Source organism: Megascapheus bottae, chromosome 18 (genome assembly GCF_031878675.1).
Source record: "Megascapheus bottae isolate mThoBot1 chromosome 18, mThoBot2.hap1, whole genome shotgun sequence".
In the NCBI taxonomy this organism is placed as follows: Eukaryota; Metazoa; Chordata; class Mammalia; order Rodentia; family Geomyidae; genus Megascapheus; species Megascapheus bottae.
Genome location: NC_143526.1, coordinates 33,125,523 through 33,152,368, shown reverse-complemented (window position 1 = coordinate 33,152,368; position 26,846 = coordinate 33,125,523). Strand labels below are relative to the sequence as shown.

General features: G+C 47.6%; 1 protein-coding gene across 1 annotated transcript in view; it reads left to right on the top strand.

Annotated features, from left to right (window-relative positions):
• Positions 1 to 26,846, top strand: part of Tti1 (TELO2 interacting protein 1) — a 54,577-nt gene that overhangs the window by 24,548 nt on the left and 3,183 nt on the right. Inside the window, exons 5-8 of the mRNA XM_090352713.1 lie at positions 1,027 to 1,167; positions 3,062 to 3,266; positions 3,526 to 3,613; positions 15,248 to 15,543. Of these exons, the coding sequence (XP_090208839.1) occupies positions 1,027 to 1,167; positions 3,062 to 3,266; positions 3,526 to 3,613; positions 15,248 to 15,543 (730 nt within the window). The remainder of the gene's footprint in view (positions 1 to 1,026; positions 1,168 to 3,061; positions 3,267 to 3,525; positions 3,614 to 15,247; positions 15,544 to 26,846) is intronic.

Here is a 26,846-nt window from a genome sequence, read left to right as displayed (position 1 = left end):
TGTCCTTGGGCTTTCTCAAGGCTAGAGCTCTACCACTTGAGCCACAGCACCACTTCTGGCTTGTGTATGTGGTACCAAGGAATTGAACTCGGGTCTACATACATGCTAGCCAAACTCCCAACCCTCCACTGCTCTTGTCTCATTCTAGTCCTAGGCCTGAACTCTAGCAGCACTGTTTGCTGCTCCCTCCCCGCTCAACACTCAGTCCTGTCCCAGTCTGATCTGTTTCCTCTCCAAATCTTTCCATTGTTCTGCCTCTGCAGAGCAGTCATATGACCACATCTCCTTGCTCCTCTCACATGGACATGAGCTGTGGCCTCCTCACTTCCCTCACCCCCTTCAAGTGCCTTCTCCACTCAGCCAGAATGACCTTCTGAAAACATGAATCATGTCTTGCCACTTGCCTGCACAAAACACATGATGACTCTACTGTACTTGGTACAAAATAGAAGATTCTGAGTGTGGCCCATCATGGCCCAGCGCCTCTGCCTGCTCTCTACTTTATGATTATATTTTCCAGGCAAGGCAGACTCCAGATCTTCCTTGTTGGTTTGGTTTGGCTTTTTTGCTGGTTGGTTGGTTGTTGGTTTGGTTTTGGGGTTTGATACTGGGAGCAAAACCCAGGGCCTTGTGCATGTGTGAGGTCAGTGCTGTATCATGAGGCACACTGCAGTTGCAGGAATGCTCACCCTGCACAGAACACCTGCTCATTGTTTATGCCTCGTTTTAGAAGCTGTTCCTCAGGAACAACTTTGCGGCAATCTGTAAGCTTTAGCTCCTTCCCTTAATTCTTTGCATTTTATCCTTTAGCTTCTTTCTCAACACAGTTGATAATTTTCTCTTTATTAGCTATTAGGTAATTAAGTCCTTCCCTCTGTATTTGTCATTATGTGTCCTTTCTAGTTCCTGGCCTGGCCCTGACTCCACATTCACTGAGTATTCATTCAACTAATGGAGTTTCTCAGTCTTATCCAGGTAACTCTTTTCTGACTTTTGCCATTTGCTGAAATTATGTTTCTTTTTTAGATCTTGGATGTGCTGGGTTTGTGTGTCGTAGTTCTGCAGTCCCACAAGAACCAGCTCCTACCGTTGGCTCATCGGGCCTGGCCCCCGCTCGTGCACCGACTCACAAATGATGACCCACTGACAGTGCTCAGAGCCTTCAAGGTACGGCTGGCGCCCCATTCTCTGTCATGAGGATAAATCCCAAGCACAGAGCTCAGCAGGATCTTTTACATCTCTTCCATCTGATTGCAATGTCACAGATCTTGAAGAAAGTACAGGAAAATGAGATAAGCACAAAGAACTAAATAAGTCACTTTCCTGTTGAATTTGAAGCAGAGAAAAGTAGTAAAGCAGGGGGCTAGCCATATTTACTGAGCTTCTCCCATGTGCCAGGCAGGAAGTATGGCATTTACCTACATGTGAGCCCATCTCCCACAGCCATGCAAAGTATCTGTAATCTTTCCATTGTTTGGCAGAAGACAAAGCAAGCTCAAAAAAGTTACGAGAGTGTTCCAAGATCACAGAACCAGCAAGCAATAGAACCCAGAGTCCATGTGCACTAAATATGTATAGTGCTCAAGAGTCAAGGTGAAGTGTCGTGGGTCCTAGCATTCAGCACCCTCTACTCACCCAAATGACTTTGGGCAAATCCTTTGGCCACCCATTTTGAGGTAGTGCTCAGGAACACCATCCTACCTTCCTCCTCATGTTGTCAAGGATGAAATGGGAATGGTGAGATACTCTGAGAAGCTGAAAACCCCATATAGATGCAAGGGATTACTCTCTCTGACTTCATTTGGCTTAGGTTAGCGCATGTATTTTCACTTACTTATTTATACATTTCCTTAACAGCATCCTACAGAAATGCATTTACCATGGCAAGCCAACATAAATTAAAAGTAGATGAGCAAGATGAGGTGAAGGCAGAAGAAGTGTAGGGACATAAAATGTAGGTAAAAATGTGATTTATATACTTGGCAAAAAGAGTTTGGATCTCTTTAAGATTCTGCCACATATACTGAACCGAAATGCCTGTATGTACAAGTGGTTAGTATTTTTTCCAAGGTAAAATGCATAAAATGATGTGTGTGTATGTGTGTGTATGTGTCTGTGTCTGTGTGTGCACATGCAGAGAGAACAGCTAAGCTGGAGAAAGGCAAGAAGGAGGCAGGAGAGGAGGTCTTGCTAAACTGCATTCAGATGTGCTCTTTTCCTTTATGAAAATTAATAGAGTATCTGAAAAAGTCGCATGTGGGGTAACCCAGGCTGCTTTTTCCACATGCAAAACACATCAGGGATGCCGAGGTCTGCAAAGCCTCGTGCAGCCCAACAGAGGGACATGAAGTGGCTGCAGAGTGTGGATTCACTCTTGGAACTGGCTCTGCCTTGCTTACCTATTTTTAAAGAAATTCTACTGCTGCTTACACTCAGTCTTGTGCAGTGGGGCAAAACATTTCAATATGTTCTGCTAGAGAAAGTTTAAAACGAGACATGCAAGGAGAACGGCCTGTTGTGGGAGATAGAACGAGGGTGATATACATAGGAGATTGGGCCATGGAACAGAAGAACATGGCGTTAGCTCCGGCCTCAGGGACTGCAGTCCATTCACTGCCTCGATGCCCACACAGGCAGCCCTTGAGCCTCCGTTTGTGCTTGCTTGATTAGAGACAGTGAAAAGCCTATGTCTTTTCTCCAGGGATCTTAAAAAGATTCTAGAGATGATCTATATGAACTGCTTTTTGCTCTTTTTTTTTTTCTTTTAACCAAAAAGAGGAAAATCAAGGTATTAATCATGTTATTCTTCTAACCCATGCTTCTTCTGAATTACTCTCTGTGTAATCTGTATTTATGGATAGAAGCAGCCATGCCTGGGGAGCAGAGTCTGCCAGATTCATAACTGTCAGAATCACAAACCGTGGGCAAAGAATTAACAGCAGTAATTCTATTATTTTTTTTTTCAAGTAGAGACCTAGACAGAATTGAATTGCCAAGTTTCCTTCAGTCTTCTTGCCGCCTTGGTGGCGTTCACTCACCAGACTGGGGACTATTTCTGCAGGTTTTGCAGACGCTGGGAGGCAAGTGTGGCGATTTCCTACGGAGCCGTTTCTGTAAAGATGTCCTACCAAAGCTGGCTGGCTCCTTAGCCACCCAGGCACCTATCAGCGCCAGGGCTGGACCAGTTTACTCACACACGCTGGCCTTCAAGCTGCAGCTGGCCGTCTTACAGGGCCTGGGACCCCTCTGTGAGAGCCTGGATCTAGGTAGGTACCAGCTTGGCTCACCTTCCTGGACACACTGCCTTTGCACTCTGTCTCTAATCCCTCTTCATGTGCCCCTCCTTCAGTTTGCTGTGGCCCTTTCATCCCTTTACCTTATATCCCTGCCATACAGGATAGAGGAAAGAGAACATTCAAGAAACAGCTCACTTGGCTGTTCCTGTTTTCTCAGGCAGTGGTTGGTTATTGCTTATCCCAAATGCATTCTGAGGGCCATTGCTTATTTTGTTTTTCCTCTCTGTAGGTGAGGGTGACCTGAATAAAGTGGCTGATGCCTGCTTGATTTACCTTAGCACCAAACAGCCCGTGAAATTACAAGAGGCTGCCAGGAGGTACGTCTGCTTGATCACCCACATCTCTTTACGTTTGTTCTAAATTATAGATGATTTGCTAATGGCGAGCTGAGTTGAGGCAATCTCTGCTCTCTTTCCCCCTCTCCTTGCCAGGTTAAGATGGTTTCTTCAGCTATGCCAGCTCCAAAGATGGTATTTTTTACTAGATGTGTGTCTTTTTGCAAGTAACCTTTTCTTCTGCTGCAGTGTCAGCAACAATTCCAAAGGGGCACAAAGCAGAAAAACCATGTGCTACAGGGGACTCAGCCCCCTCCTGTCTGCAGCGTGAGCCCTAGGCTTTGTTCCTGATCACCCAGTCACCAGGCACTTCTCTATGGCTCAGCTTCCTCCACAGGAAAGCAAAAGCACTGGATTACTAGTGTGCCGTAACTCAACTCCACAGACAGAGATGGGGCAAAAATTATGTGTTTGTTGGTGTTTTGATTTCTTGTAGATCTGGGGCTAGAAGTCAGGGCCTGAGCACTGTCCTTGGACTTTCTCAAGGCTAGAGCTGTACTGCGTGAGCCACAACACCCCTTCCAGCTTTTTCTGTATACAGTACCAAATAATTGAACCCGAGTCTTCATGCATGCTAGGCAAGCACTCCTACCACTTAGGCCAAACTCCTGGCCCCAAATTGTTTGCAAAATTGGATGTATATGCCTGTTTGTAGAATCCACACCATTCAACCAGGTCTAGCAGGATGTCTGTGATGCAAAGAATGCTAAGAACCACTGGACAGGCCTGTTTTGGTTCTGAAATTACATGATTCTAATTTCCAGGAGTTTCTGCCCATGTTTACCACCTCTACATGAAAAAAGCTAGTTCCCATTCCTCAAGTCCTAAGCAAGTTTTCTCATGAGCACAGAAGCATCCCCAGATTTGAGACAGAAGTACACTCTGGCCCCCTCTTCAAGCTCTCCTTCCTACTGGGAGCAACCTGTCCTCTAGAACTGCTGTCCCCTGGAGGCTTGCTGCCAGCTCCATGAGGGCAGAGCCCCTGGTCCCAGGTGTCTGGAGACAATGCGCTGGTCATCCAGGATGAGGTGGGAGTGTGGAGTCACTCCATTCTCCAAGGAGCTCAGAGACTGCTGTGCGTGCTCCTTTCATAGACTTGCCCTCTGGAAGTGCAGGGAATATCTTTGAATTGACTTATTGTCTTCACAGTTTTTTTGCTCTTGATTTCCCCAGTAGCCTTTTTTCTTCCTGTCCCTTTCCCTCCACATGGCTTGGGCCCTGAATCAGTCCTGGCTTCCGGAGCATGGGGTGCATCGCAATGAGCTCTGGTTCCCAGTCATTCATACTCCCTCAAGAGCCAACAAGAGGGAGAAATGGCCCTCTGGGCAGGGCAGGGCCTGGCAGCTGATTGTGCTGTGATTTAAAGCACAACCCAAGAGCATAATGACTTCATCTTAAAGTAAATTCTTTTGGGTGCCTGTTACTACCGAGAGTTATAGAGATCTGGTTTTCACACTCTGTCTCATTGTACTTTTCCTGCACCCACTGCATCCCATCCTTCAAGTTTAGAGCCATCAAACTAGCTAATATTCACCATTCATTATCTTTTCATTTCTAATTCTCCTTTTTGCTGCTGAAAGCAATTAAACCCAGAATTGGACCTTGCTGAATCCTGTGTTAGTATTCAAGATGTTGGGAGGAGGGAAATGCAGGCAGGTCACTCGGCCAACACCTCTCCCTTTGTTTGCTCCTGAGCATTCCGTTCCGGAGTTGGCTCAGGTGACCTCCCTTCACCCTGTGTGGGGGGAGGAAGTACAAGGCTGATTGCTTCAGGAACACATCATCTGCAAACTTATTTTGAAGTCAGGAGGAAAAAAATCAGTGGTGTCCTTGATCAGGAGCTGATTTGGCATCTTGATTCAGAAATTAATAAGAGTGGGAGGGGAAGCTGGAGACAATAGGAAACCTGGTGTCTCTGTGAACCGCTTCACATGGAGAGAGGGAGATGGGAGCTGGTGCTGAGGCAGTCAGACCCACAGGTATCGATGAGCCCCCCAGGGCTAAGCTGGGGTCTCTACCCAACACACGCAGCTGGCTGATTTTCCTCAGTTCTCTCTTTCCTTCACCCCTACATCCATTTCCAAGAGAAAGCCTGTCTGCCTCTTCTCAGCCTGTCTGCTTCTCTTCACCTCTAGGCACCAGTGTAGGCTAGGCCACCATCAGCATGACCTGAACCACCACAGAAGCCTCCCCTGCTTCCACTCCTGCCTGTCGGCATTCTCTGCAATCTGAAGAGACTGACATGCACACAGCTATTGTCATGGGATAAGAGAAAGCTGTTGTTAGGGGTGGGTGGCCACATGGGGCTGGAAGTTTGCAGAAAGCTAAGCCTCTGTGAAGGGTCCAAAAGAGTCAGTGGAAGGCAGAGCTGTCCAGAGATGGCCAGTTCCCTGCAGAGAGGGTGAGTACCCCTCCTGTGTACCAGAGAGCTAGCAAGGAAACCATCCGGGTGGGGCTGCTCTGAGCTCTCTGAAAGGCTATGGTGAGCCTTGGGGCGGGGGTAGGGACCTTCATTGTGTGGGATGGAGGCAGACTTATCCTCTCCATGGACATTCATTCCTCTTCACAGGCAGCACAGTGGCTTCTCCTTCCTCCCGCATGCTTTTTCTGTCTCCAAAGAATGACCAAGCCTGTGTTTGCTTTTTTAATTTGTCATATTAAATATAGCCTTCGTGGCAGGCTTTTACATCCAGGCTGTAAACTCTGGAAATGGAAATTGATCAGGGGGTGGCTGATATAACCGAGGCAGTAAATGCTAAGAACGGAGATGCCATTCCAGTTTAATGCTTTTATCTAGGCAATGTGCCTTGTACAGAGGGGCATAAATCTTGGGACTTGGGGGAGGTAGGGGGGTAGGATCTGACCTTGCTGCTTGTTACCACCAGGTGTCACTGTTAACTGACAGTGCCCCCCCAAAAAAAACACTTCCCCCAAAGTGTTCATCTAATTCACTTCCATGGACAGCAAATGAGCGAATTATATTAGGTATGGGAGTTGGGGTCAGCATACAGGAGCTTAAACAAGGCAGTGTTCCTAAGGGTAGGTCAGATCAGCCACACCCCATCTCAGCCCAGAACAGAGACAAACTGGACTGGCTTCAATCCCCAGGTGGCACCAGAAGCTTCCAGCAGGTCTGGGTCTTTCTGACTGCGAGGCTTCTCTTTTCATTCATGAAAGATATATGCGATGAGTACATACACCTCAGGTTTCTCCAGTCTCTTAAGTCTCCCTGACTTGTAGTCAAGTATCATCCACCCAGCTTTCATCCTGGGCTGAAAGGAAACAAACTAGGCAGTGTTTTAAAAATGAAGTTCATGCCCAACAAGTCTTATCCCCCACCCCACTACCACCCCAGAGCCTAGCGGGATATCCAGGGTCCCAACAAGTAGCTACCACTGCTCTTCTGGCCATGCAGGTACTGTATGTCGTTAAACTTAGTCCTCAGTATGTGTTTGGGTGGTACCTGTCCAGCTCCCTTCTGCCTGACCCCAGTGAATAAGAGTAAGCCATTCTAGTCTGGGAGTTGGGCAAACCTAGGTTCAGATCTTATTGACTGTGTGACCTTGAACAAGTGATTTAGCTTCCTTTGCCCTGTTGTCTTTATGTAATGGTGTTAACAACAGCCTCTTTACCACAACGTGGTAAAGGTGTTTAGAACTAAGTCTACACTGTTTCTAGCCTGCATATTACTGTTGAGCCTCTGTATGCCAGGTCCTGTTCTAGGCATTGAAAATGGAGGAAACAAGACAGGAGGCCTCTTCCCTCAGGCATTTCTGTCCCAAAGGCCTACCCATGTGTAACACACACACACACACACACACACACACACACACACACACACACACACACACCCCAACCATACTCCACACAGAGGCACTTGTGCTTGCAAGTCTGCTTGTTTTTACTGAAATTTGAACTGGAGTTTTTAATCCCAGAAGGGTCTTTTTCATGTTAATTGTACTGTCTCTCCCTACCCCCATTTGTGTGGGAAGTCAGGATAAGGTTTGAAGGTTCATTTGCTGACTGACTTCCCTGCGTTCTTTCTAGCAGTAGGATACCAGTCCATCAAAGAGCCAGCCGGTGCCTTCAAACCCTGGACAAACACAGACTGGCGCCGGCTTTTTTATTTCATCCCTGCCAGAGCCCAACTCCTCTCTGTACCACACACAGGCCTGTTCTATTTGAACAGATCAGGAGCCACAGAGGTGATCCGCCAGTTCAGCTAAACTTGAAATGAGGAGCTCATTCCCTTAAATAGTATGAGCAGCTTGTTTGAGGCTAGGCCACAATGTCGTTTCTCCTCAAATTGCACCCAGCATGAAAATGAGGGCACTCCTTATATTTTTTTCCTTTTGGCACTTGATTAATAGTTGACAAATCCAGACCCAAGTAGTTAGCTTTCCTATTATCCATCTTTTGACAGCCATTGCTACATTTCTTTTCAAGGCCCATTGTTCTAAAAATACATTCAGATCTAAAGCTGTTCACTGTGCACACATAGCAATGATTTTATGGCATCAAAGATGAGAGACATCTGCCGTGCAGATTACAAACAGAGTAGGTTGCCGGGTTTCAGATCTAAAGGCAGAGACCTCTGTGCTACTTAAATCAAATGCTCCCAGTCCTTTCCCTGCTACTTGATGGTATCATGTAACTGACAGCCTGGCGGGTCCATCGGTTTCATCCCCGGGGACAGGTAGAGACCATGATATTCTTGATAACTACATGGCTACCACTGTTTATTCTAAGTGGTTTCCTGTATCCAAAGCCTTGGTATACCACAGGGTAGCCATTTTCAGGACTGTCATCTGTCTCAAATACCTAGGATACTGGGATAAATGACAAAACTTAGAACCAAGTGTAGTGGCTAAGGAAATAGCTTAACTGTCTTATTGTATGTATATTCATTGAAAAGATAAGGAGGGTGGGTACTGGGCATCCAGCTCAGGACTTGCTCATGCTAGATATTCACTGTCCCACAAGCTATACCCAAGTCCTTGTTTAAAAGATGTTTAGTGGGCCGAGAGTTTGGCCTAGTGGTTAAAGTGCTTGCCTAGCATGCATGAAGACCCGGGTTCGATTCCTCGGTACCACATACATAGAAAAAAGCCAGAAGTGGTGCTGAGGCTCAAGTGGTAGAGCTCTAGCCTTGAGAAAGTCCAAGGACAGTGCTCAGGCCCTGAGCTCAAGCCCAGGACTGGCAAAAAAAAAAAAAAAGATGTTTACTGTGCTGAGTTGAAGATTTTACAGGTGAATCCCAAGTTAATGTCAGCATCACATAAGCTCCGTTCAGCAGTAGTGTTGCCTTGAACAAGTTAGCTTACTCTTCCATGTCCTCACCTACGACACTTAGATAAATGTGCTACAATTATCACAAGGCTTGGTAAAGTCATATGTATTCATTTTTAATAGAAAATAACACAGTTTAAAATCAGTAAGTCATAGTGCCATGTTAAATTGAGTGTCTATAACAAGGAACGTAAGAAATAAATGAAGAAAACAGTTTAAAGGGAAAAAGAATGTGAGGCCAGAATTGAAGCAGGGAGTGCTGGGGAGCAGGGAGTGGAAGCCCTGTGCCCTGCGCCCTGCTGGATCTGACTTTGGAAATGGCCCTGTGCTGTTTTACATGCCAAGCAAAGAGGAAGTGGGGTCTGTTTTCAACATCCACCGCCTACTGGAATGCAGCTTAGAAAAGAAGGCTTCTCAGAAAGCGTAACTATGCCTTATGAAAAGGTCTCCGCAGTTGGTCTTAGAGAGCAAGGAGCTGCTGAGAGTAATGGCTCCAGCATCCTTACGGTAGATATGGAAGTACACTTCGGCAAACCATTTCTTCTGGCTCCAGGTGCTGGGGGGCTATTGACATAATACCAAGGCACAAGTTATAGGGAAATGATCCAGAGAGGAAGGGGCAAAATGTGCCTTCCAGAGAGACAGGCCACACTGCATGTGGCCTGAGGGGGCCATCACCAGGGCCTAGGCCATAACCGTATACCACAGAAGGCCACTTTGAAACCAGCGCCTATCACTGTCATGGCTTCTAGGCCTGGGGGGCTGAGAGAGAAAGAGAGAGCTGGCCAGATGGCGGGTCTACTTTCAAATCCCACCCAGTGAGGTTTACACCCTTCCGAGTTCTGAATTCTTTCTGAGTTGTCTGCAACAGATTGGGCCTCTCAGCATTCTATCTATTTCAGTAAGCGCGCATCAATGGAACTACTCCACCACATTTATCATACTTTGTCTTGTGGTACTTTGGGGCCACGGTTGTCATCTCCATTTCTACTGGTGTCTATGGTTTTAAATCCTGTCTTTGTTACATTTGAGAATTTTTTTTAATGCAAGTCTCTGTGAGTATGCACATAGACTTCGATTGATAGATGAATGGTTCAGAACAGGTAAATATAGTTAGGTCTTAACAAATACATATGGCTGCAAAGGTAATTGGTAGTATTTATTTGGAGAGTAAATGGTTGCTTCCAGTCATAATCCTCCATTTCCAACATTTAGAAACAAAAAAATGACTTCCGTGCAGGGAAAGATAGCTAAATTGAATAGCAAGAAAGGACAGGCTTGAAATACTGGTTAGCCAATGAACCGAGACCCATTAGAGTAAATTACTGAGTATGGAAACATAGCCCCACTGCTTGCTGGCTGGGACGCATCGACACCCCGAGCATCCATTTAAAAGACAGCTCACAGCCTCATTTGCAGCATGGGCGTGCATTTAGTAATGGGGGAAGAGATGGCCAGAGAAAAAAGAAGGGTGTGGAGGCTGTTCTGCCAGAGAGGATGCAACTGGCAAGCTCAAATAGCTTCGTCGATATGCCTGCCTTCCAGCGAGTGAGTTTATTTTCTGATCACATTTAGTCATGCCCAGATAGAGATAGCCTGCATCATGCTCCTGAAGAGACATCTGGAATAACTTCTTAAGAAACCCCAAATAAATAAATAAATAAGCAGATCACAATGCCACAAGTTCTTTACCACTGGCATTTACCCCGACAGCTCATGAGAGCATTTTATAAATCCAGAAAGAGACAGGGAACAGCAGATTCCTCAAGCAAGTAATTGACAGAGAAAGAATAGCCTGTCACAGGGGAGAGCCGAGAGCCCTGCCTTTCAGTTACAGTTTATTTAGCTTTGCTGGGCCTCCATTGGCTGGCGGTTTTCTAGAGATCACTTGGAGCTGATGTTGTCTAGACAGCGATGGGGGGGGCACCCTCTAGGGGGTATGCTGCTGCAGCACAGGGGGTGCCATCCTGGGGAGAACTGCTGTAGGCCGAGATCAGGAAGGGTTCTTAGAACTGACCTTGTCCCGTCCCTGCCCTGTGGAAGCAACTTGGCAGGAGTCCTCCTCGGGACCTCTTCCCAGCTCTCCCCATGCGGGATTTCCAGGGACGGCCCTCGCCCTTGCCCTCCCAATCTTGGGCCTCTCTGCTACCTTCCCCACTACATAGGACCCTAAGACCACCTTTGTGTACCCACCTTCATATCCCAAGATCTCACCCAGTGGCTGGGCCAGGTACTGGGAAATGTTCCACCAATGACAAAGAGAACAAACCTAGCTGACCAGATTCCCTAAACATGCCTTGTACCTCCCTACAGGGTCCTGCCCCAATCTGCTCCCTCAGAGCACCCCAGAACTGATTGTGATGAATGAGTCCCTGCCTCTGTTGGTTTGTCATCTGGAGTTGATTAGGTACTCACTGATACCTGTCAGTCGTAGTTGGGGTTGAAGTACAGGGAAATGGCTGCCTGCATGAAGTGAAATTCAATAAAACCGCATTTTAAGTGAAAAATCAGTATAAACACCAGGCTTCTTTGCCATGGAAACAGAGGTTGCTTAGAAACTGCCTAACGGCAAGTTCTAAATTTTTTAAAGTCAAGTTATCATTTAAGCTACATGGCCCTACAGGTTATTGAGAGATAATCACTGGCCTCAGGACACACAGAGGCGCAGGGCACAGCGAGTGCCTCCCTTGCTCTGGGGACCAGGTAATCTCTTGATAATTGTGCTCCCCAGAGCCACTCATTCAGGCCTGGGGGGAAGGAGAAAGAAATTTTTGTTTAGGAGTTAAGTAATATATATATATATATATATATATATTTTTTTTTTTTTTTTAAGTGTTTCTCTATGGATTTGAAAAGGATAGAACTGGCTGTTTGACTTGTTCAACAACCATGTCTTCCATGTCTGGAGATGTATTAGGGACATTTTCCAGGCGGGTACCTCAGTCACTTCAAAGCAGAGGCCCTGCCTTTGTCTTGGATCCTCTCATTATGCAGAATGGGCCTGTGAGGACTTGGCCTTTTGCTTTGGGCTCCTGGCTCTCCACTTCAGCCTGGGTTGGGCAGGAACAAAGCCCAGAGGGTCCTGACCTCCTGGGCTACAGCCTCAGACCGCAGGGGCTGAAGCCAGCAAGCATTCAGGTTCAGAATTTGTCAGTGTTTAGAGTTGAGCAGGCTTCATGCCTTTCACCCGAGAAGAGCACAACCATCCCCTTAAGCCATGGCCTGTATGGCAGAGAGTTTGGGCCCCGCCTTGGACTGTGGAGGGCCAAGTGTGCCACATTTCACTTTCCTGCTGAAAACAAACAGGTAAAATTGGAACCCAATGGCTGAGAGTCCAGTCCCCACCAAGGCAGAGTGGAGGTTAAAAGTAAGAGTGCAGGGCCGGGAGTTTGGCCAGTGGTAGAGTGTTTGCCCAGCATGCACGAAGGCCTGGGTTCAACTCCTTGGCACCACATACATAGGAAAAAGCTGGAAGTAGTGCTGTGGCTCAAGGGTAGAGCTCTAGCCTTGAGAGAAGTCCAAGGACAGTGCTCAGGCCCTGAGTTCAAGCCCCACGACTGGCAAAAAAAATAAAGAGTGCAACGAAAGACTATGATGCCCTTTTCAGAGCATCTAAAGACTATCCAAGCTAGTGGCACTGCTCGAGTTGGTAGTAAGAATCATTCCTTAGACAATAGGCAGCCTCTCCCTCTCTCTCTGGAACAGTGTATTCAAAGTGTTTTCCTGCACCTCCTCTCTGCAGAGCCTTGGTTCAAACCTATAAGGAGGATGGGTTCCTGTGATGGTCCTCTCAAGAAGAAAATGTAAAAAAGGTTCACAAGGCAAAATAATTTGTTTCATACCAAGGATGGGAGAAGGAATTTATTATGGCTACCAGGTATGCCAGAGCACTTCCACCTTTTACAGAACAGAAATTAGACCCTAAAATAATTCTTCAAAGAGTTCAGCCCTTACTTAATAAAAGAAGGTGAACTTTGCTTCCCTGTTAGCATTTTCTTTGGAGACCTCACCAGGCAGAGAGGAGCTTCTTTCCTTTTCCTGTGCTGCCAGCAAGTACAACGTCCACACTTCGCATGCTAAAAAGGGTTCAGAAAATGAACGGTGCCACATTTTCATGCCACATCTCAAGTCACAGCACAGCTGTGACTGCACTGGGCCGTGGCACCACTTTGCTGCCCAGATAAAAATATTCCTTGAAGTGAAAGCACCATGCTGTATCATGAGAAATGGTTCCAGTTCTTGAAAGGGGAAAAAAATCAAATGAAACCATTTGCATTCTAACAGTCTCTGGCACCAAGGGAAAACTGTCAACTATGTCACATGTAAATAGAAATCTACTTCCCATTTTTGGTGCGTTTCTTTATCATTTCCCTTGCCACTCTAATTATCAAAGATATTTTTGTTTTTAAACAAAAATTGTCTCCCACGCAGGCCCCATCTCCTTTCTGCAATGAAGTGGAAACGATGCATTAGAATATTCTAATCACTTCTCCAACAACTGCTGCACAGGTTAGAAACACCAGATTATTCTAGGCAGATACAATTTCAAATTGTTCAGGCATACAACAGGCCCGAATACTTTCAGAATGCCCCTCTCCTCCCGCCCTGCTCCTCTGACCCCCTTAGCCTGAGTTCAGTAAGCCCAAGGAAGAAAACAATGCTGGCTTCCCAGCAGTGAGATCAGGTCCCCTGCCGAGCCAAGCTCTTCTGATTAAAGAAATTAGAAACCTGAAAAGTAGATTTTACTTAACAATCATTTAATTCCTACTTGATGCTCAGAAGTATGCAAGAGGCTCCTGGGAATAATTGGTAAGAATAAAATTCAAATAAGTTCATATAGCTGACCCTATCCAGTGGGGGAGTGGCTTAAGGGACCCTCACAGATACCAAATCTAGGAGTATTCAAATCTCTTCTGCAGGATAGCTGTAGATTTTATAACAATGTAAACGCTATATAAATGGTGGCTATACTGTCTTGTTTCAGGAATGTGCAAGGAAAGACATCTACACATGTTCAGTACAGGCGTGATTTTTTTCCCCAAGTATTTTCAGTCCATGCGTGGTTGAATCTATGGGTACAGAGGCTGGCTTGTCGATTGGTAAAAAGAGATCACACATGCTAGACTCCATACTTCTGGTCTGTCTTTTAAACCTCAGCAAAACCTTTAGTGAAGTGCACCTTCCATCTCTGGCAAACAAGAAACAGAGTGAAGTTGCAGAATTCCCACGGCTTGTAGTTGCGTTGGTAGCACAGGGTCTGATCATCTGTTTCTCTTCTGCCTTGGTGATAAGCACTGGGCCTCTCCATCACGTCTGAACATTCCCAGGCCACCCTCGTAAGTCTGAGACCCTGTTTAATCACTGAATGCCTGCCATAGAGAAGGGTCTAGGAATAGGAGCGAACATGGTCCCTACCCTAAGAAAGCGTCTATCTCAAGGAGGCAGGCAGTTGATATGTACAGGAAAGGGGTTCTGAGAAGTGGGGCAGCACACCTGAGTAGAGGGGGCAGGTGAGCAGGTAATATTGGGCTGGGGGGGGGGGAGACATGGCCTCCTGCCATTGAGCAGCCACTCGCAGCCTGTCATCCAGCTATAGGAGATGCATATGGGGACTGGCCATGATGGTGGCCCTGGTTCAGGAACAGGAGCTGAGCAGATAAGAAGCAAGGATTGTGACTCGAAGCTCAGGTCTAGGCAATGAACCCCATTCTTGGTGGGCATACGATGGCCCAGATCCTTGTACTCAATGTTGTACCAGAGAGCAGAGTGGGGCTGCTCCAGGAGAGGAAATAGCCCCACCCTGAGCCTGGGAAGAGCTCCTGCTCGGTTACACCTGAGCCCTGGGCATATGGCTCTTCCCAGGAAGCATGGCCTCCAGGACCCCATGGGGCCCTGGGCACAAGGAGGCCGGGAAACTTGCCCAGGGCCCCCAGCAGGCCCCCGAGCCCTGCTCCTGAGGTGTAGTGAGGGGTCCTATCATCTTTTTCCTTTTCAAAAATTGCAGCTTTACACTCCACAGCTCAACCTGGAGCTTTGCCAGGAGCTTGTTTAACATCAATATTGTTCTCCTTGGACTTAATTACTGTTTTACTCTATGTCAGTGGATATGAAACTGTTTACCTCTATTTCTGTCAAGCTCTGGGACCATCCTAATGGTGCTGTCTTAGGAGCTGGATTGTTCTGTTATGTGAAGTGATTTGCTATGGAGATCAATTTCTTCTCAGGAGTTCAGTAAACAGCTCTGGGGGTGTCCAAGGGTGTCCTTCTTTCTCTCCACTCCTGCCTCCCCACCCCATTCACTCACTCACATCTGGCCTTTCTCCACAGTGTCTTCCTCCACTTGATGAAAGTGGACCCCGATTTCACATGGCTCCTCCTGAACCAGCTTTACTGCCCCCTGCAGTTCACGCCTCCCCACCCCAGCCTCCACCCCGTGCAGCTGCAGGGGGCCCCCATGCAGCAGAACCTCTACTCCACCAACGTACTTCGCCTGCTCCAAGAGCTGGAGCACCTGTCACAGGTAGACGCTGCTGCCGGGAAGGCGCTGCCTCCCCTCCCCGCCAGCCAGAAGCTCGGCCAAGCCTCCCTGCCGACTCCGGGGCAGCAGCACTGCGAAGAAGACGGTGAAGGGGGATCGATGCCTAAATTGATCGATCACGCAGCTGCTTAGAAATTGGACTGAAGGAAAATAGCTGACTTATTTATATTTCATACCTCACGTTTTCAGATGACATTGTCTATTGGCTGTAAGAGTTTCAACTCCTTAGTCTGCCATCTCCACAGCCCCATCTGCTCTACTGGCAACACACACACAACCACACACATGCCTGAGTGTTTAAGGCCAGCGGGGCTGAACAGTGCGCATCGATGTATCCGAGGCCTCCAGAAGCCACATTTACTTGTCTCATCTAGCACCCTTCAGAATTCAGTCCTGCCGCCCCCCCACACACACAAACACCCTCCTCAGTAATGAGGTGGAACGGATTTGTTGTACCTAACTTGTTCTTCAGAAGGAAATGAAGTAAAGGCACTTCTTGGATGAAAAGTATGATCAAAAGCTCACTTTGAAGTTTGTTACTTAAATTGGGTGATTTTTTTAAATGAGGTTTATTTTTTTCCTTGAATGGCTAACACAGAGTCACAGTATAAAATCTGAGCCCTGCAAAACAGCTGTTCCCAAGTCGTCTGTGTTTCCTCCCCAGAGGCAACTCTCATAACCATTTTTTGGGATGCTTCTTTAACTAGGAGATTGATTCCTTAATTTATTTTATTTTTCTGGTATAGCTAATAGTATAAAGAAGCCTTTGAGTGTAGATCAGTGGTAAAGCACTTGCCTAACAAGGTTAAGTTAAGGCCCTGGGTTCAGTACCTGCCCAGCCCCTTAAAAAGCCACTTGCCCACTTTTCAGATAATCGCTCTTTTCAGCATGTGGCCAGTGTTACATTGTGCCTACCCCTGCCCCACCAACCCCTCATTATTTTTCAGGCAAATACCAGCTGTCTTAACCAAGCATTTTTCTTTCTTTCTTTATAGTCCTAGGCATTGAACTCAGGGTCTTGTGATTGCTAAGCAATTACTCTACCAGCTGAAATGATGGCTGCAGTCCTTTTGATTTTAGTTGGTTTTCCCAAATAGGATTTCATGTTCATTTTACCCAGGCTGGCCTCAGGCTCCAATCCTAACTCTTGATTCCAAGTAGTAGGGATTACAGGTATGTGCCACCTGTAACAGTTAGCTGGACTTGTTTTGTTGAGATAAAGTCTTGCTAAAGTTTTTGCCTGAGCTATCTTCAGAACAGTTCTCTAGTTTCTCTGTCTCCTATATACATCTCTACATATATACCTGGCCTACCTCCCCCCCCCTTTTTTTTTTGCCAGTCCTGGGCTTCAACTCAGGGCCAGAACATTGTCCTTGGGCTTTCTGAAGGCCAGAGCTCTACCACTTGAGCCACAGCACCACTTCTGGCTTTTTTCTATGTATATGGGACTGAGGAATCAAACCTGGGTCTTCGAGGCAAGCACTCTACCACTAGGCCAAACTCCCTGCCCCCCACCTTTTTTTTTTTAAGGTATCGGCACAATATTATTGACCTATCTTTAAACAATAGTTAGGCTATCTTTTAATATTGTTAAATATTCAATCATGGTGTTATTTTCCCAGCATATTTAAATCAAGATCAAAATAAGATATGTTGCAGATATCAATGAATAAATCTCTTAATCCTTTCTAATTTCTAGATTCCCCCTGCACCTCTCTTTCCTTCCCTTGTGTGTTGTGGGGAGGAAAGAGAACTCGTTTGTCCTACAACATTTTCTACTACTGGGTTTACTGATTGCATCCCTGTAGGGATCATTTCACAGGCTATTCCTGTCACCTGTATTTCTTATAAATTGGGAGGCAGACAGAGCAAGATTCTTTTTTCCCCTTTGGTCTTGTGTCTTGGTTGTCCATAAGTGACATTATTTACTTCTGCCAGCAGGGATGTGGCGTCTGCACTCATCAGGGATTGCCAAATGTGCCTAATTCTGCCATTGCCTACTTCCTCCTAGTCACAGTACTTGTGTGAAATGAGGCTTTCCTTCCTCAGAAAAAGGCAGGGTAGATACCGGGCTTTCTCCTAGCTGAGAAACTAATCACAGATTATGTAAGTTTAGGTAAGCAGCCTTGCCAGCACATGCGCAGTAACAATAAGGGCTCCCTTGCTAGATGCATGGCGGGGAACTAGCTGGGCAACTCTTGCAGCAGCATAGATGCCCCAAGCTTGGGACATGTGGGAGGGAAGCTCCTAGCTTGTCCCTGTTTCTTTCCAGGCCTGCCCTATCAGGGCAGGAAGTCCTGCTGGGGTGCAGGTAGCAGCAGCCTGACTCTGGTCTAGCTCTGCCAGCCAGATTTCAGGGACCACTCATCCGTGGGCCTCAGTGCTCCAGCCAGAACAATGTGTGGACTGGACCAGAGGGAGAGCTATCCATCTGTTTGATCTGTTGATCTGAGGACCCTCTCTTACTCCCTCCTTGCCAGGGCGGAGGTCACTTTACCTTCCAGAGCCATACTTGTATGCTCTCTCCACCTGCATAGAATTCTGTGCAGTTCCAGAAGCCCCTATGACCCTGACAGAACCCCAGCAAAGAGCCTGTGAGAGCGCACCAGGCCATTTTGCTCTCCTTCACGTCTAGAGTTCTGGGATGATTTCCTTCGGGAAGGGAAGAGAAGTGTCCTCTAATTGAGGGGCTGGTAGAAGGAGCTGTGTTCCCGGCCCCACTGGGGGCACAGCACAGTGGGCTAATTCAATCGCTTGGCCCTGACAAATGAGAAAACAGGTCAACAGGGTGGCGTGACTTGTCGAGCATTACACAGCTGCTTCCCTAGACATTAAAGTGGCCTGCCTTCCCCAAGTGGCTGGGCGTGACAGGCCGTGGCGTGGGAGCAGCAGAGGCAGGTGTTCACTGGGCAGCTGTCCAGGGGATGATGACAGTCAGAGAGTATGTCACAGTTCTCCAGACCCCAACCTCTTCCTCAGAGAGAAGGTATCCTGATCTCTGCTTTCTGATTCTTGGACTTGATTTTTAAAAAGCCAAGAGTTAGTTGTTTATGCCTATAATCCCTAGCACTCAGGAGATGAGATCTGAGGATCAGTTTGAAACCGGGATCAGGAAATCTTGCGACTCTTATCTCCAATTAAGTAAACCCCCTCCAAGAAAGGCAAAGCCCTGAGTTCAAGCCCCGGGACCAGTACGCACACATACGCATGCACGGGTGTGCACGAACACATACACACACACACACCACAAGCAATTAAGAGTGCCTCTGGTATTCTATTTCTGGAACTTTATTTTTGAACCTGTCTGGCTGACTCAGTGTAGGCCTTGTTGACATGGGCATCACACAGTGATTCTCTCTACCTCCCCACCCCCACCCCCTGCCCCTTCCAGGCATTCTGTCACCTGCAACAGTACTGCACTTAAAGGTGGGTAAAAGAAGAATCAGCAGAAAGCAGTCAGCTCTGAGTTTTAGACACATCTGTTTAAGGTGTGTCTGCAGAAGGCGTTCTACAGGATTCAGGGAAGTGTAGAGCTGTCCCAGAGCATCAGGCATGTTCTCCTGAGAACCTCAGCTGGGGTCCTCTAGAGTCACCATGGTGGGAGAAAACATCCGAGCTGAGGTGAACTGGCTGGCTCTGAATCACTACGTGACCTGTGAACTTCATTTCACATCACCCAACTAGCATTGCTGCTCCTTCCTTTCCCAGCAGGTTGCTTCTGGAGTCAGTGCTATAACGTCTCTAACTCGACTCCCACAGTGAGCAGGCCCCATCTTTCGTGCCCATTTGCCAGCTGCCCATCGCTTCATTATAAAAATGCACCGCGTACTTCTCAGACTGGTTTAACGGAGGAAGTTTATGATTAATTCCCAGCAAGACCCATCCTAGAACTTAAGGGAACTTCAGTAGGGAGAGAGAGAACCACTGGAGGCTTCTCAAAGGAAGGGAGAACCTGTAGGACAGGAGACGAGGCCGGCTGAGACACAAAAGTACACCCAAAGGTACCGGCACACTACCAGTGGCTACATTCCTCCTGATTCCTGTTGGAGTGACAGGAGACCACCCCAAATACAGGGTACACAACTGAAGCCCTCAGGCTCTGCACGCAATATTCTGACTCTGCTTGGATGCTGCTTTCCCTGCCTATGTGTTCCAGCAGCTTCGTTCCTAGAAGTGTCCGAGACCCCAGCAGCAGTCCTAGGCCTACGTTCTTCCTCCTCAGCACATCTTCCAACCTCTCCAGCCGAAGCCCAAAGATTCATGTTCATCAGATCAGCCTGTGTCAAGTTCAGAGCAGATGTTGTCCACCTGCAGCAGGTGGCAGGCAACAGTCATGGCAGAGACCTAGCATGAGGCTGCACAGGCCAGAGGTCTCCCAGTCCCCTTTGATTTCCTTTTACATTCTTGTAAAAATATCAAAATCAGCCAGGTGCCAGTGGGTAGCTCACGCCTGTGACCCTAACTGTTCAGAAGGCTGAGATCTGGGGACCACAATTCAAAGCCAGCTTGGATAGGAAAGTCCATAGAACATCTCCCAGTTAGCTGGTGCCTGTAATCCTAGCTACTCAGGAAGCTAAAATCTGAGGATCAAGGTTCAAAGCCAGCCCCAGCACAAAAGGACCTGAGACTCTTAATTCCAATTAACCTCTAGAAAATGGGAAGTGGGGTTTGGCTCAAAGGGTACGGAGGTAGTCTTGAGCTGAATTGCTCAGGGAGAGCACCCAGGTGGAGTTCAAGCCCCATGACCCACCAAAAAAAAAAAAAAAATCAATTGCCAAAAAGCCAGAGGTAGAGCTGTGGCCAAATGATAGAGCACCAACCTTGAGCAGAAAAGCTAAGGAATGGTGCCCAGGCCTTGAGTTCAAGCTCCCGGACCAACACACACACACACACACACACACACACATACACACGAAAATCATTTTTGGCCCAAAGACTTCAAAATATAGGCCAGTGGCTTGGTGTCTTCTGCTCTGCTCATTCTCCCCTGAACTCCACTGAGGGCTCCCCAAGTGCTGGTTTGCAACTGAACAGGTCTGAGGTCAGAGGTCAGAATAGCTCACCAGCCATCAATGTGAATAGAGAATGAGCCTGGGTATATAGATTCCCCCCAAATAGAAGGGCTGTATTTGGCTCCCAGGGAAGGAGATGCCAGGGAGAGGAGGAGGAGGAAGAGGAGGGAATGGCAGGCACTCACCATTTGTTACCTGTGAGTGATATCTGGCCCGGAGTGGAGATGGTTGGGAGGTTTCAAAACTAAGGCCATACTCACAGGAGGCCTTGAATGCCGATCTAAGGATCCCAGTCTTAAGGACACAGGTGATCTCAAATAGGTGAGAAGTATTGGAATATTTGTTCTGTGGCAGCACGCAGGAGAAACTGGAAAGGAGAGTGACTGGCAGTGAAACTGTATTTCTGAAAGTCCCAGGACGAGAAAATGGAACTCTTCCATCAACCCCAAACTGTTTGACAAGCCCTGGTTCATGAGCAACTTGAGGCACATAAATATGTGCTTTAAAGTTTAAAGTAAGATGTAAGATGAATGGAGCCTCTGATGAGGCTTCCTGGGCTCTATTCTGAGAATGGAGAAGCCCTGGAAACAGATTTGCCTGCAACTCCAGCTGAGATGTACAATGGAGGGTCCCTCTGCCTTTGTATTCCCCCGCCTCCCACACCCCCCCTCACTCCTCTGCTTTGTACTTGATTGGAAGCCAAGTGTCCCAATTGCCTTTTTGCCAGAGTAAGGAATAAAGGCCAAATTTCAGAAAATAATTCTGAGTGATGGTAGACTCTGACGAAGCCCTGATTGCTTTATAAATGGCATTCTCTCTGCCCCCCACCCCCACCCCTAACTCACCACCACCACTGGAGTTCCAAGGCAGCTGATTTTCAAATTCCACTTCCAAAGCAGCCTGATTTCCCACAGGAATCATCTCCTAGATTAGGAACTGGTCTACCTTTGCCGACAGTTTTACCCAGAGTACAAAGCCTGTCTTGCAAAGGACGAGGAAGGAGCTGTACCCACTTACTGCAAGGCATTCAGTGCCAACCATTGATGAAAATGTCTGAGCCCAGCCTTGGGGGCTGCCTGCTATGGGGACAAGTAAGAGTTAAAAAGCACTGATGGATGGCTGCCTCTGTCTCACCCTCCCGTCCTCCCTCCTTATGTAATTTGCCAGCTCCCAGGTCTCAACCTACTTTCTCCACAAGTGTCCTCTTGTCCTCTGCTTCCTCCCACATAAGCAGGATCTGAAGTCAGGAATGAGGAAGTGCCTTTCAGAATCTTCCAAGGGAAAAGATGAGCCAAGGGGCTGGGGGTAGGAGGGGCTGGAGAAGTCATGGGAAAGACAAGTTTCTTCTTGAAATATAAAATACGTTGCACTGCTCACAGCATGGGTGCACCCTGATGCACCCGACTTTTGGGGGCCCCATCAGGCCCTTTCTCACAGAGCAGACCCCACCCCGGGCCCTCATCCTGCCTTGAGCCCAGAGGCCAGAAAGGGGAATCTAGCAGGGCTGCGTCTCACCAGGGACTGGGCTGTTCCCATCCTCTCCCCAGGTTGCTGCAATTTGTCCAGTCGGCTACGTGAAGGGTTTGGAGCAGTCTCCAGACATGACTTTGGTGTGATTTGGTAACACAACGTTGGTAAGTATGAGAGATGGTGTGTGCGTGGTTACAAGCTTGTTGAGGTCCTCAGAGCAGCAAGATTCACCTGCAGAAGCTAGTCCCTGAAGGGTTGTGCCAAATTGGTAGAATCTCACAAATGCCGCCTTTAGGAGAGAAACACAAAGGCACAATGCCTATCTGCATCTGATCATGTAAAAGAACATTTAGTGAAATGAACTCCAGGACCTGGAAACATGAGGTGTCTTTTTTCTTTGTTGCCCCTTCTGTTTTCTTTTTGTTTTATTCGTTCATTTATCTGTCTTGTCACAGAATTAGATGACAAGATGAACCAGCGCAGCGGTGGCATTCACTAGATACTGTGTTGAAAATGAACTTCTCAACTTGTGAGTGGGTACTGGAGGGGAAAACTGGGAGAGTAAGGGAAAGGGTGACATTGCCCAAAAAGAATTGTACTCTTTATCTGACTTATATAACTATAATTCCTCTGTTTATCACTTTATAATAACAATACATTTTTTAATGAAGTATCCTGAACATGCCAGGCATTTAGGCCTACAGCTTCACATATCTCAAAGATCAGAAGCAAAAGATTGAAACTAACGCAATGACAGCACTTCACCCCTCTAGAAAGGACCAAAATATGCCCACATCTCCTGCCTTACATGGGAATTCAGCTAAAGCAAACATAAGAAGGAAGAGGCTAGGGGCCAGTAGCTCATGCCTCTAATCCTAGCTACTCAAGAGGCTGAGATCGGAGGGGCATCATCTGAAGTCACCTGGGGGCAGACAGAGCGGAAAGCTCTTATCTCCAAATAACTAGCAAAAAGCTAGAACTGGCTTAAGTGGTAGAGCACCAGCTAGGATTACAGGTGTGAGCCACTGCACCTGGCTTGTTGCCTCTTTTTTTTTTTTTTTAACTGAGTAACTATTTGTTTAAAATAGAAAATGTGTGGCCAGGAGCTCGAAGCTTATGCCAGTAAATTACAGCTACTCAGGAGGCTGAGATCTGAGGATCTTGGTTCAAAGCCAGCCCGGGCACTGAAGTCCATGAGAGTCTTATCTCCAATTAATCAACAGAAAACAGGAAGTGACACTGTGGCTCAAGGGATAGGGCGGTAGCCTTGAGCCGAAGAGCTCAGAGACAGTGCCCAGGCCCAGAGTTCAAGGCCTGCATGTCTGAACCTGGATGAAATGAACATACCCACAGAACCCTGAAAGCTCAGGGTGCTAGACACAAGGACTCGCCAGCCCAGAGAAGTGCTCAGTGCAGCACAGTGCCTTGAGGGACAAAGATGATAAGTCTCATGACACTCAGGTATGAACACAGGATGTTACTTCCACAGGAAAGTAGGAGACTCGGGGAGGAGAGACCCCGAATTCAAGCAGAGCAAATTCAAGTGTTATTTGGCTGCCAGGCCCCAAAAGGAGGGGGCCCTCTGGGTGAAAGGAGAGAGATGAGCAGATGGGGTGGGGTGGGGGGTGTCTGGGGCTTTTGTTCAGGACTCTGCTTGTATGGAGCTGGCTTGGAGGCCTGGCCTTACCATTTACCACATGGAGCAGCCAGGTGACCTTGGCAAGCCAGCTTTCTCTTCTGTAAGGTGGGGAGAAAGTAGCAGGTCCTAGAAGTGCCTCAGTGAAGAGAGGACAGGCCAAGAGTGAAGGCCTTGGGCAGATACCTCAGTTTCCACAAATGTAGGCAATAGTGGCTACCTGGCTGGCCTGGGGCTCTATGAATGGGAGGACAGAGCTCCAGGCAGCAAAGGACTGTGGGAAGTCCTGCAGCTTGGTCCTCACACTGGAGCTCATGCAAGGTCTGAGCCAGGTCTGATCACAGGACTCTGTGGCCTTCACAGCCAGCCACAAGGCTAACATTTTCTGGGGCAGAAACAGCTCAGAGAGCCCAGCAGACAGAATCCTGAGGGCCAGCAGAGGGAGGGTGGGGGTCCTGGAGGGTAGGGGTCCCAGGCCAGGGCATTCTAGGCCTGCCTGCCCCACCTCAGTGGGTCTCCAGGAGGCTGACTCCAAAGGATGGGTGCAGTCCTTTAAATCACACTCCAGTGTGGGAGGCCAGACTTCCCCAGAAACGTTTTCATTTACTAATGGATTTAATGAGCACAGAACTTCCCGTTTTAAACAAACAAGTGATTAGCATTGACTATAGACTTGAAAATGGATCCTAATGAATTGCTAATTAGCTTTCTCCTCTTCCTTGGATCTTTAGCTGGTAAATTCTCTCTCTCTCTCTCTCTCTCCTCTCTTTCTTCCTCCTTCCCTCCTTCCCTCCCCCTCTCCTCTTTCCTTTAGTCAGTCACATTGACATTCATTCATTCGCCAACCCATTCAGTACACATATCTAGAACACCTACTGTATATTACTGAACCAGACAAGCAAAATCCCCTTCCTACAGTCTGATGGGAAAGACATTAATCAACTAAGCTCAAACACAGAACCAGGCACTGGAGGACAGGGAGATGGGATAATATACAATTAAAAACAACAACAACAAAAAAAAACTTGTTCTTGTCCTGGTGGGAGTGTCTCTCATTTTCCCCTCAGAAGGTACATGGTCTGAAGAATGTATAAAACTCAACTAGATGACGAGGGAAAGGAAAGAGAAGAGTGCTCCAGACCTCCAAAACAAAGGTCCTGTGGTGAAACAGAACAGTGTGAGTCAGGAAGAGAGAAACAGGCCGGTGTGAGAAGTGCACAAAGGCCGCATGTATGCATAGGTGCGTGTGTGTGTGCGCGTGTATGCACACACATGTGTGTAGAAAGGCTGAGGATGAAGGCCATTTTATTCCCGTGGCAGTCGGTCCGGCCCACTTATCTCAGCTTTTAGCACATCAGTGCCTGCACCCTCTCACTTGTCAGTGTCACAGCTTTACTTGAAGCCCTCCTGCAGGGAAGGGCCCTCTCTCTGCACACTTGGCAAGCCAGGTGTCCTGGTGAGTTAGGCAGGCCCTGGAAGCAGCTCTCAACCAGTGACTGATGGGACGCCATCTTCTCATCCTGTGGGGCAAGATAACTTGTAGTTGTAGCCAAGATCCTAGATTTTCCAGTGGGATGGAGTCTGGCAAGCACATGGAATGTAACCTGCTTCACCATGCATTCCTGTCTCCCTGGCTCAGCCTCCTCCTGCTCCTGCTCCTCTCCTAGGACTGTGGTCAGAGAAACCCCCTGTCCTCAAATCTGTGCCTCAGTGTCTGCTTCTAGGTGGACCTACCCTGAGATAGCTTTGAAGTAAGATTCATGTTTCAGGCTTCTCCGGTGTCTCTGGTACCTTCTCTCTCTTGCGTCTTTCCTAGATTGTAGGGTTAACGGGTCCTGGTGGCCTGGCTAGGTGCTGCCTAGCATGATCTGCCCTGCAGTTGTCTCTTTCTTGGACCCCTGCATCTGTTTACAGAAACAGAAATGGTTTTCCTTGGGAGGTTACCCTGCCCCGCCGAACTTGGTGCAGTCACGAGAATGTTCCAAGTCTGTGCTATCCAATATGGGGTACATGAGTCACGTGGCATGTTGAGCCCTGGACTTAGGGCTCATATAATTGGGGAGCTGAATATTTTCTTAATTTAAATGTAAATAGATGCATATGAGGCTGGGAATATGGCTCAGTGGTAGAGTACTTGCCTAGCGTGCATGAGGCCCTGGGTTCGATTCCTTGGTACTACATAAACAACAAATAAATACATAGATACATGTGGCTCATCAGAGCCACAGCTCTGGTTCAAATCCTCCACCCTAGGCTACTCAGTGTCCTGGAGATGGAGCGTCACGGATGCAGGAAGGATTGCCAAGGGTCAAGTGGGTCTGGTTCTTTGCAGCCACATCAACTATCCAACCCAGCAGAGAGCTTCCTTATACCACCAGAAAGCAAGACAGCTGTGTGGTCCTCCAGGAAGCCAAAAGTATGAGCCCACTTTTAGATCCAGCCATCAGATCCTTCTTCAACTGCTCTCTTCTCCCTATAGCCAGAGAGGATTCTCTTTGTGAGTGTGTGGGCGCAGGGCCACTGATGCTGAGATGTGAACTCAAGGCCTGGGCGCTGTCCCCTAGCTTTTTTACTCAAGGCTAGTGCTCTACCACTTTTTTTTTTTTCCAGTCCTGGGCTTGAGCTCAGGGCCTGAGCACTGTCCTTGGACTTTCTCAAGGCTAGAGCTCTACCACTTGAGCCTCAACACCACTTCCGGCTTTTTTTTGTATGTATGTGGTACCGAGGAATCGAACCCAGGTCTTTGTGCATGCTAGGCAAGCAATTTAACCACTAGGCCAAACTCCCGGCCCGTGCTCTACCACTTTTGACTTTTTTTTTCTGCCAAGCATGGGGCTTGAACTCTAGGCCTGTGCATTGTTCCCGAGCTCTTCAGCTCTAGGCTACCACCCTACCCCTGGAGCCACAGTGCCACTTCTGTTTTTGTGTTTTGTTTTTTCTGGTGGTTAATTGGAGATAAGAGTCTCATGGACATTTTAGTGCCCAGGCTGGCTTTGAACCTTGATCCTCAGATCTCAGCCTCCTGAGTACCTAAGATTATAGGCGTAAAGCCACCATGCCTGGCTTCCTTCCTTTTTTTTTTTTTTTTTTTTTTTTTTTTTGCTAGTTGTGGGGCTTGAACTCAGGGTCTGAGCACTATCCTTGGGCTTTTCTCAAGGCTAGCACTCTGCCATTTGAGCCACAGCACCACTTCCAGCTTTTTCTATGTACGTCGTACTGAGGAATCAAACCCGGGTCTTTGTGCATGCTAGGCAAGCACTCTTGTCCTTT